This window comes from Parasteatoda tepidariorum, chromosome 5 (genome assembly GCF_043381705.1).
Source record: "Parasteatoda tepidariorum isolate YZ-2023 chromosome 5, CAS_Ptep_4.0, whole genome shotgun sequence".
NCBI classification, from domain to species: Eukaryota; Metazoa; Arthropoda; class Arachnida; order Araneae; family Theridiidae; genus Parasteatoda; species Parasteatoda tepidariorum.
Window position 1 is genome coordinate 64,832,650 of NC_092208.1, and position 12,547 is coordinate 64,845,196.

Genomic DNA, 12,547 nt, shown 5'->3' on the forward strand with positions numbered 1-12,547 from the left:
TCTTGCACAAAAAAATTTTTAGTGTGTGATCCCACAATTCATCATTTAAAAATTCTATGATATGATTTGCTTATTGTTGATTGGAATCTATGATTTTCAAACTTACATGAGAAAGACGAATCTATAATTGTGAAACTTCAAAATTCCATCTAGCGAGACTTTTTACTGCATTTGCAGAAAATAGCAAGTAAGCCTCTCCCCCAAGAAATCATCATCACGCTAAATTTGAAAATATAGAACTGTAAACTGAATTTGACCAATACCTCCTTGAAGAGAGAAGGCCTTAGCACGGGTTACCATGTATAAGAAATTTGATACTTTAGAAGTCCTAACATAATGACATCGAACGTATTTTCGCCCACTGTGCAGCATAGCCAGGGCGAAAGGACATCTTTTTTATTTTTTCTTCCCTGCTCAGTTTATATTCGTTACGATGGACAACTAAATTGATACCGTGATGAGGTCTTCTCTTTTCTAGGAGGTGTTGGTTTGATACCGCTTTAAGTGTGGTTGCAGCAATAATTCCGATGGGTAAGGCTTAATGTTTGAACCATCTAGACGGGGTTTAAATTGCAACTATCAAATTTTGTGACCTCTAATGACATTATTAATTAAAATAAAAAAATATTGCATCAAAAATCCAAATCTTTTAATTTTTCAAAATCTAATTTTTAGTAAAAACTACTTGATATTTTTAGAAAATGGGCTTTTCTGGACACTCACAAGAATCAAGAATATCAGGAAAACAATCAGGGTGATTAAGGACAAAATATTTTTCGTCGGGATGTTAAAGAAATTGAGAATTTAGTTTTTGATAAATGAGAATCAAGAGTCTGGATCCAGAGCAGGAGCTCGGAGCCGGAGCTCGGAGCCGGAGCACTCCGGAGTTTTAGTCGAAGCTGAAACTGCCGCTGCTACCGTATTATAACGGCTTTGCCTTTCAGCCAAATTAATGCAAAATACTTCTTTCGCGATTAAAATATATGCATAATGATTCAAGATCGAATATAAAGGAGGATTGCTTAGATTTCCTTTAAGAATGAACAAATATTTAATTTGAATTAAATTTGTATTTTGTGTAGGAGTTTCTAATTCTGTTTGTATTTTTCTAACGATCCTTTTTATATTAAAAATTTCAAAATAAAACCTGAAACTCAAAAACACGCGTAAATGTATAGTAAAATTGTCGGAGCAGAAGCTTTAAAATATTATTTGGGAGTGGAGCTGAAGCCTCAAAAATATCTCAGTCCCTGTTCCCTGATTAAAATATAAAGAAAAAAAATACTTAACTCTCCTTCACTGCTCAAGCCTCTCAACCAAACTAAATAGGGCAACTGGAGTTATTGATCCCCATTCCGAATTCAAACATAATCTTATTAATAAGGAAATTTCAATTAGAACGTTTGGCAAATTTTAGCAGAACATGCAAATTTGAAATTAAAGAATAATTCCAAGGAAAACTAATAACAAAAATAAATCATTTCGAAATCTCAAGGGAAATTTTGCAATTTTAATTAAAGCTGAGATAGGCTGTTCCTAATTTGGAATATTTACTTTATTCTTATGATAAAATAACCTCATATACTACAAATAAAACCACTTTTAATATTATTTACGCTTAAATGAATTGTAATGAACTAATTTATGTCTTAATTTCCCAGGTGTACTTATTAGTTTGAATTGAATTATGACCAAAAATGTTATGTTTTAAACGTGATTCAATAAATATCCTGTATTAATCGTACTTTCTACTTGTTTTATTTTCTTAAAATTGTTTTGTAAATTTTAAGCAATCATTTCCTTATATATGAAAACGTGTAGCTCATAAGTTTAATTGAATGTGAATGCCAAACCCTTGTTATTCAAAATTTGTAAATTTAATAAAAATATATATTTTATATTTTGGGACTTTAATTTGAAATTTTATTTGCGTATAATCTCTAAAAAATGTTAACTGATTGCAGTTTTTAAATGAACTAGGAAAACAAAATTAACGTAAAAAGTTGCAATAATATTTCAAAATAGAAATAAAACACAAAGCAAAATATAAATAGTTAAAGATGGCCCTCAAAAAGATTCTAAGAATGACTTGTACTACACAGAGGAAAAAAGTATGGTCAAAAATACCAGAATATGGTAAAATTTACTATGTTTCTGGTCTTATTAGGACACCAAAAAGTGCAGGAATTTATACTGAAGTGCTTTGGCAATTACTTTAATAAAATTAACAAAAAAATATGATTTTGAAATACGCTAAAAAAATTTTGATAAACCATTAACGAAAAATTACAAAATGATTTAAATACCATAATTAACCAAAATAAAGGCTTTTGTTTTTCAAAAAATGTCATTATCATACAGTACAACAGTTTTGCCTACTTTTTCTCTGTCTACTATATACAACGTACTGTACTTATGAATGTATAAATTAAAAAATGTAATGTAGAAAAAGAATGTTTCAGCACGCAAGAGTAATAAATAAGATCTTCATAAAATAAATTATATTTTATATTATAAAGCTTTTTTGTTTTATAAAAAGCGTGCTAAAGTTTATGAGAAAAAAACAATTTTCAATAGCCCAACATAAAATTCATTTAATATTCATTAGACGAGTTAGCCTATCAATCGATTATCTAGAAGCACTGCTTGCAATGTAGACCTAAACTAATTTCATTTCAAGCAATGTCAACTTTTCAACAGAATAAGAAAAAAAAATATCCACAGTTTTATTTGCAAGATGATACAAATATAAAGCACCAACGGACTTTATCATACATCTCGCTATTAAAATAGTCGTAGTCTTTGAACCACTATACAGTGCAGATTTTCTGCAACTTAAAGGTGTAAACCGAATCATTTTTTCCTCCGAATTTAAACAACATAATATAGTGTAAAAAAGTTTATGTAGTATGATAATATTGCTCCACTTTGCACAATATTAAATTTGCAATGAATATGAAACAAATTATTATTTAATACGCCTTGAAGTTTCTAATATTGTATAACTTAATCACAAGGCAAAATTTCATTAATATATCCACTATGTTTCAGAATTAAAGCATAAATGTTTCATTTATAAAGATTTAAAAAAAATGTTTTTGTTTTTATAGTTCAGAGTTCTTCAACAACCAGCAAACTGTTAACTAATTTAACTTTATATTGCTGTCTGACATTCACATTTTTATGCTACAAGATTTTTTCTGGAATTCAAAGAAGCCTGGTGGATCCTTTTGGATGATGGCGTGAAAATTTTTTATAAATCGCTATCACATTTCACTTATTTGTATTTGGTGTCCTGCACATGCTACTCTGATGTCACAAGGCCAAGAGCATATGCTGTTTGCTTGTTGCCCCACAAGACGGATATACAGGTAGAATACGAACTTATAATTTTCAAAGAATCATATGGAAAGAGTTGGGAAACCATAAGTAAAACATTACTAATTCTAAAATAAGATTTGAAAAAGACAATTGAATGTAACCAAAGTCAAATATATTATTGTTAAGGTGTGATTTGGAAAATGTAAACAGTAATTTACGTTTTGAAAACATTCATACATTTTATGTACACGTACAATGATTAAAAATTGGAAAAAGTGTTAGTAAACTTTTAGCTGATTCGGAAAAAAAAATGTTTTTTTCAATATTTTAATTAACATATATCTCTACATGTTTCTTCTTATTTGTGTTTTTAATTTAAGAGCACAGTGGTATACACTGTAAAACATTCCGGAGCAAATTACTGTTCTTTCGGTTCCTTTTATTTTAAAATCTGTTTTTGCATTTACGGTACAGAAAATCTGATAAAACATAATTTTTACAGTAATAATTACCCTAACTGTAATAATTAACTCTAAATGAAATACACACATTATAATATTCAACCATCGATATTATATTAACTTTATGACGAATTATGCATTGAGTTGGATATTATGTGATTAAATAAGATCTACTTTATACACAAGGAGAGAAAAAAAACAATTTAAACAATTTTTAAATTTAATTCAGTGTAAATTCTTTATGCATCACCATCGCTGTTATGTACTACATAAGCTAATATACTGATTGTTTTTTCTTAAACAAGAACTGAAATGGATGTTAAATGTTTCACTAAAATATTGTGATAACAAAACTCTCACTGGATGTTGCAGAATGATGTATATTAAATTATTCATTATTTTAAAAAAGTGTATATAGCCGTATAAGATACTATTCGATGTACATTGTGTTATGTAAATAAAAGTTTGAAATATTTTAGTGAGTATACTTATCATTTATTAAAAAAAAGTTAATAAATAAGTGATATCATGAAATTTTTCTCTTCAAATAAATTACTTGACACGAGCGAATAGGAAAGCGTATAATTTAATATTTATTTATAAAACATTAAATTTTTTCAATTATACGTTTAAAAACAGCCTTGGAAATTAATATGACTTTTTCAAAAAAAGTCATATATACCCTGCTCTAATTTTTTAACGAATATCTTAAGCCATTTAAGAATTATTTTAGAAATAATAAACTTTTCAACAACAAATATCAGATTTCCTATGTCGCACTAATTTAGCAGCTGGAAAAAATTGTAAGTTTTTGATTTATTTCTAACTGAATATTTTTCAGATGCATTTATAAGACTTATTTTATTACCAATGGGCTGAAATGTATATTATACAATCGGAAAAACTATGTGCATTTCAAAACACATGACTTTGTTTTGCAGCATAATATATTTTAGGAGTAGTGCAATCTGTATAATCATTCCTAAATTCAAAATTAATTTTACTATTTTATGTGTATTCTTTAAAAGATTAAAAAAATGCGATCTCCATAAAAGTATTGTATTAATTAGGTTACATTTGATATATATATANTATATATATATATATATATATATATATATATATATATATATATATATATATATATATATATATATATATATATATATATATATATATATATATATATATATATATATATATATATATATATATATATATATATATATATATATATATATATATATATATATATATATATATATATATATATATATATATTATGCGCAAAATTTAAGGCACATAAATTTTTTGCTACGCATCTCTGCTTTTTATATCTAGCATATCCTTATAATTACAATTGTTGCTATGATATGTGATTATTTATTGTTGTTTTTTAGCTTTTATGTAAAAAGTAAAACATTCCTTCTGCAGCCCATTGTGGGCCAGGTGGTATTCGAGATTAAGATTCCCCAGTTTTGTGCCTAACTGTATGATTGGGGAAATGGGGGCAGTACTGTACCAAGGCCATCTTTATTTCCTAGACAAGCTGGTACCCATGGATTTGAAGTCAGCTGGGCCATTAGGGATCGAACCCCTGTTCCCCACAATGGCAGTTCTGTGCCTTAACTACTGAGCCATTGTGGATCAGCTGTTATGTAAGCTGAATTAAAATATTTTAGAAATTAGATAACAATCCCATTAAAAAAGGAAGAATTTTAAAAAAATCAAATGAAAAATTATCAGTTAAAGAACATATAATTTATTTAGAATGCATGCACGAATATAAACTTTGTAACTGTAATTGCTTATTTTTATTCATTAAGGAACAAGCAAATATAATTTGTAATTCTCAATGTTTATCAATACCTCAATTTCTCTCAGATAAAATGCCTGTAATTCCTCAATAAAATAAACCTCTTTCAGCCCAAAATGTTCGAATTCTCCACCAACCAAAGTCCAACCTTTTAGTATCATCAAAGAAATTAAGATCTTTAATAACCTCAAAAGAGACGAATCAGATTGAAAGGTTTTATTCCCTCCCTCTACAAATGACCTAAGCAATCTAGAACATTCTGCTCTTCTCGCTGGAATTCAAAGGAAACTCTCGTCGACAAGGGAAGACGGTTAAAATTCCGCTCCAGTTTTAAAAGCCTTCTACATTTCGTTCCGATGTCGAAAGGTCCCATTGAATCTCTTGATTTTCCCTTTTCCCAACCCTCCAGTCCTATCGACATCGACAGCCAAGGCTACACGGACTAGAAAAGGGGGGGCGTCACATAAATTTACCGTGTTCTCATTAAGCGAAGTCTGTTCCTGGTAGAAAATAGGACAAAGAATCGTCCTGGGTAAAGCTCAGATAATTGGTAGCCTTTCTCATGTAACCTCGTAGGATTTAATTGGAGCTTAAAGCTGAAATACTAAATTTAAACGAGCGACTGAGCTTATAGGACTGGCCGTACTATCCTTTTCATGGCATTGAGGAACAATATAAAGTTACGCGATATTATCGCGCTAATGGCTCGAAAGTATCGGATTTATTATCCGAAATCGGTTATAAGTAAACAGTATAGCTCGAGAAATAATTTCATAAGCGTTAATCTTTATCACTTATTACAGTTAATTCCTTTAAGTGATTGTAAATACACTTAATCATTGTGGAATTCCCTAATAAGGTCAGTTACTCAGAATTAGAGATTAATTTAATAATAGATTCTGTTAGGTTTACCGTTAACTGGAACAAATTATAACTTATATTTATTAACATGAGAATTCGGCTTTAGTTTAATATGAAATGTTATTATGTTAGCTTTGTTAATATTTTAAAGTAAAGTGTACCTTTATAATTGAGTAAAAACACCGCTTATAAATATTTATTAAACTCTGTATGCATTTCGGTGTCTGGTGCATTGATAATAAGTAGGATAGGCATAACGAAGACTAAGTTGATACAAATCTGCAGATATTATGCCAACTATTATTATAATTTTTTTTTTAATTTAGATAAGCATGCACTGAAAAATGCGAGAACATTAAAAATTGACTATTAAAAAGTTGAAAATGAATGATTTCCAAATATTTGATAAATTTGGTTCCGCAATGCGATCATTGAATCTTAAATATTTTTCAGAACGATGTGTAAAGTATCAGGAAATTCAGATCAATACAAGTGATACAATTATGAATAATATTTAAGATATGAAAAGTCAAGCCTTGAGACCAGTAGTGTTCAGCGAGAGATGACTTTGCTTTGAAGTTATTTTCTGACATAATTTTGATACACCTTTTGATTAAATTTGAAAGCATGTTTTGTTTGATCAAAACCACATTTAAAATATAATAAATGATCTAGTTGCTTAAACAATCAGATTCGAATATTAATTAAAATTTTTCAGTTTTTGTAAGGATTGCGTGGAAAGTATGCATTTTAAAACCTTTTGTAATTTGAAAATTATTTTCTGGATTTTTGAAAATTGAAAGCACAATAAAATTAGCCGAATCAAATTAAATACCATTATTATGAAAAATGTAAATAAGTTTAGACATTTTATTAACAAACTCATCAATATTCTTTGAGAGGAAATCCTTATCATGTGACCCTGTAGGATTTTATGGGAGCCTCTAAAGTTATAATATTAAACTTAGGTTAAGAGAATAAAGAGAGAATCTAACAAAATATAGAATTTTATTAATTCTACGAGATATTTATTTTTTATTATTTACGAGAGAAGAAACATACGATAAATATTTTGGTTGCCTGGGAATAGGAACTGTGATTATATGATTCATATCGTCCTAGGATATTCTGACTTTTTTGTGATCCTAAAAGGACACAATGTATCCCTATCGAATTAAGATTGCTTTTGATATATCAGATTGATTGTACCTCTAATGTGTACAATTAATAAGCAATCTAAGCTTTAAAAATTATTCCATAATTAAATCATCAATAGTAAGCAATTCAGATGCGGTTTTGTTGCTTAATTTTGCCAATAGACTCGTTGACCACATTTACCTGACACAAAATCATGAAGAATTGGCAACAACAAGCAATAAAGAATGTCATCTTTAAAGCTCATCATGTCTTGTAATTATAAATTCTTTGTGTCATTCTAAATCTGATTAATCATTGCGGAAATCATCTGATACAGTATTTTATTTTAAATTGGTATTTCATTATAAGGGTTGCCAACATGCATAATCGAAAACGTGCTTAGTAGGATTTTTGATGAGAGGAAGAGAGCATAATGTAGACACATATCGTCAAAAAATTGCTGTTTTCACATAACTGTCTTGGACAAATGACAATGAACAAATGACGTAAGAAGAATTGCGAGAATTGCGCATCGATATCGGACATGGCAAACAGCATACTTTTCTATGAGTCCTTCACTATTATCAATAAAATAATTGGATGATAATCTCAAAGTTAATAGTCCTGACGATTGAGCAGCACTTCGAGTAAAGAAACAGCACATTCCCTTTCTCCCAAAAAAATCACGCTGTTTTGCTTTTTCTTGTTCTGCTCTATTCTCACTTTTCCTAGAATTACATTTTTTTCGCTGTATATGTTCACAGACTATGTATATGCTTTCCGATTCAACTGAATAGGGTTCAGAGAACTGGCTTTGCATCAGAAAAGTTCTAGGTTCGAATCCCGGACAAGGCATGGATGTTCCTCCATTCTCTGTACTATCTGTCCTCACTGAGGGAGCTACGTTGGCCCACCTAATATGGTGCCCCTGCAAGAGAGGCAAACAAATCTGCCCTAATACCCCTGAATTCACGAATATCCACCCAGGTGGGCATTGGGGTAAAATGCTCACAGGTAGTTATTAATAAGCTAAGAACATTCTGGAGTGTGCTTATTTAACCTTTCATTATGTCCATTACTTGTGGTATTGATAATATTACTCCATTTCCGATGCTGTTACACCTATCGATTTTATACTTTGTCACGCTATGTATATTCAATGCTGAAGCATTAATTTATATACAGACTTTCAAGTAAAAGAGTACCATGTGTTCAAATTAAACATTTAAGAATATAAAGATGATATAACGGTATATTGAGAGTGAATGTTCATAGATTTTATAAAGTTGTATTAGAAATTAGTTTTGAGTGTTCTCGATCAATGGTTCTGAGCACTATTAATGGGGACTGTAGCGTATGGTGCTGTATCATTGCAAAAGCATTCTGTGGAATTCTGCGTAATATGCAATGATATCTATCAGTATCTTTTGAAATTAATTTTAAAAATAGTTGCTGAAATCTTGCAGATTAAAATATTAATATACCATTTATTTCCCCATTTTATCTCTAATTATTTCGTTTTTTTATTTGAAATTAAATATAGGGCATGCTCCTGGCACTAGATATTTTAACTACATTTATGTAAGTTACAAATTCCTTTCATTTGAAGCGAATTATATAAATAAGAAATTTGATAAATAAACAACAAAAAAATATGAGTAATGGCTTTTCAGGATAAATATCTTTTTTTTTAAATGTTCAATTGTTAGTTGCCTCTTATTGTCATTTAAGTCCCGCAGAAAAATCCTAATTTAAATAATTCGAAAAAAGTATTTACTCAGTAAAAATTATTTCATTCGTTTACGTTTCATTAAAATTTAAATTCTTTCGAATTCAATTGGTTTGCTTTAATAGAATAAAAGAGGGAGAATTCTTTGAAGTATTTAAGTAGTATTAAATAAACTGAAATGCAATTTTATGAATTTCAACTTTTGTTTGGAATATTTTGCTGTAACTCTATTCCTAAAAAAACCACTCCAATTATTCTTAACAAATCTTGAGCTATTATTTTGCATTTTTAAACTCACTAAAACATTTTTTTCAAATGTTACTGCTGTCAAGTGAATATGGATTTAAAATATTAAAAACTATTAAATAATTGAAACTAAATTGCAATTTTAATTAGAATACCAAAACATATATCTTTAGATAGCCAATACCAGACACAACGAAAGAGAAAAATAATTTTGTCTAATGAGATAGTGCAAAGTATTTGTTCAAAATGACATTTTAATATACACGAAAGTGTAGTTTTCTGAATTATAAAAACTTAAATAACTTTTACTCGGTTCGTATAGAAATTAGTTATATATCTTGACTTTCATAACTAATCTTTTAAAAGCTTTTGAAATATTAAAATGGTATGGATATGAATAAGATGAAAATGAATGATATGATGAAATGAAATGTTATTGATAAAAAAAATGTTTTCAGAAGATAAACTATACCATATAATTAATTGTTTTTTTTTAATATTTCCTTCTAAATAAACATCCATTAAACTGAAGTATTTCTATTATTTCGTTGACTAGTATTTTGTCAAATTTCTGTTTTTAATCACTAATACAAGCTAGCAAAATTCTTTCAATAATTTAACAAATAAATTTTGCAAAAAATATAAAAAAATAAATTGCAAATACGTTAATGTATTTTTTTTAAAAATAGTTAAATAATAATAGTTACGTAATACGGTCATTTGTGTTTATTAGTAAATACTTGACTTCAATTCTAAATATTTTCGTACAGAAGTATGCACCACTGGTCATAAAAATAACTCCACCAGGAATGCATTACTCAACACATGCAAAGTTTGAATAGCCGAAAAAAATTTATATTTTACTTTCGTTGCTTTGTAATAAATACATTGCAATTCATCTATAACTTTACATTAGTCAATATCTGGTTTCAATTCTAAATAATTTCATACAAAAGTGTATATTTCTGGCCATTAAGCCATTACTCCATCAGAAATTCATCACACAACATATGTAAAGGATGCATTGCAGAAACAATTCAAACTTTACAGGTGTTGCCTTGCACTAAATACTTTACATTACACCTATTACTTTACATTAGTAAATATGTGGTTTCAATTCTAAATAGCTTCATGCAAAAGTATATATTGCTGGCTCTTTAAATAATTCCACTAGAAATACATCAATCAGCACCTGTAAATTTTGCATAGCAAAAAAAATATATCAAGTAAATTTCATGGCGTAATGCACATGGTTGAAAAGCAAGTAACGTTATTGAACTCGATTTGTAATTAAACGTTATTTTCGGCAAAAAATCAAGTTGTAGTGATTCCGCGTTTAAGAAAGAGATATGCTCACCAACATGGTCTGATTTTGATAGGTAGATTTATAGTTCACCAGGATTGCGGTTCATTGATATAAACATTACTACTCGCGTCAGTCGGGATAACTTAGCCATCTATTAAATATGGAATAAATGGGCTAAATACGATATAATGGAACATTATGCTGCCCCCAACTCCCCTTCTCCACTCGCAAGTCCTCCATCACTTATAACCGGGAAGATAGACATGTTACTCGCATGGCCACAAAGAACAGTCATAAAAAATATTAAAAAAAGTGACAATAGTTTTATGTGGTTATCGTAAACATTAAAGGCATTAATTTTAGGAATTTTGTAGACCAATTGTAACACAAATATGATATTTAGTTTGCAAATGTTTTTGGTCTATAGTAATTTGTTAAACAAATTTTTCTATGAGTTTTTGAGCAGTTTTTAGATTTTTCACACTACACCACAAGTTATGAAGAATGTCGGACGAAGATAACAAAGTGTCGTCTCAAGTAGTTCAATGACACTGCAGCAGTATCAAGTATTATATTAACTACTGTGGCTTTTCTTTACCCTTGTTCATGCAACCTATACAAGTAAATCTTTAGTGGTGTGATTAATGATCATCCCGGACTCATGAATTGTGTCACGTTCTCTAGTTTGGAGGCATGATCGATCATGTGCAAATCCAGTCCTGGATACAACAAAATGTCTGTCCCATACGTGTTTAGCGGTATCAAAAAGATTAACATTCATCATTATATACTAGTCTTGTCATTGTTGCATGCATTGGCATAATCATCATCTACATTGATGGCATAAATTAATATTAACTGCCCATCTCGACTTTCAACAGGACAATGCATGACCGCAAACTCCCAGTACTTTTTTTTTACTTCCCTCTTTACGGAAAATATACGATTGTGACCCAGGTCAATACGTCTGATCTTCGAATAAATGAAAGTCTATAATTACTATATCGGCATACCGACACCAACTATAAACACTACTATCATTAAAATAGTCATGAAATTGAAGTTGTATTGACTGAACTCTTTAAAATTGTTATGCAAACCGTTATTGCTGCCAGAGGTTGGAGCTATGGTTACACGTTATCCAGAAGCCCTAACTTCATGCAAATAGTTGCTCTTCACACTCTAATGCAGAGCTCGCCAAAGTGATCTATATAGGCCCCCAGGGGTCTATTTAACAAAAGCGGGGGTCGATCTGAGACAGGGGGGCGAATGGGGGTCGATCCGAATCGGAAGGGTCGATTGTGGGTCGAAAAAAGAAACAGTTCTCAATACGCAAATCACACATACCTAATTAAGTATGTAAAATTTGTAATTTTTTTTTATAATTGTCTCAATATCAGTTTCGTTATAAAACATAAATTAATAAAAGTATATTTATTGGGGTGAAGCAAGTATTTACGTACCACAACGCAGTGGCACGAACTCAGGGCAGTTTATAAGTAATATGCATATGTGCGCTTGTCCGAATGTCACGTGTGACGAGCATTGACGTTACAAATGCAAATACATATGCAGTTTCAGCTATCTTTGAAAACTGTGTTGAATATTTGCAGTGTCATTATTAAAACTTTTATAGTTTTGGATAATTAGTTATTTAGTATTTGCATTTT

The 12,547-nt window shown here is 29.5% G+C and overlaps 1 protein-coding gene across 1 annotated transcript in view; it reads left to right on the forward strand.

Annotated features, from left to right (window-relative positions):
• LOC107440160 (uncharacterized) overlaps window positions 1-4,260 on the forward strand; it is a 136,653-nt gene extending 132,393 nt beyond the window's left edge. Inside the window, exon 6 of the mRNA XM_016053000.3 lies at window positions 3,111-4,260. Within this exon, the coding sequence (XP_015908486.1) occupies window positions 3,111-3,238 (128 nt within the window). The 3' untranslated portion in view covers window positions 3,239-4,260. The remainder of the gene's footprint in view (window positions 1-3,110) is intronic.
• Window positions 4,261-12,547: the final 8,287 nt, after the last annotated feature.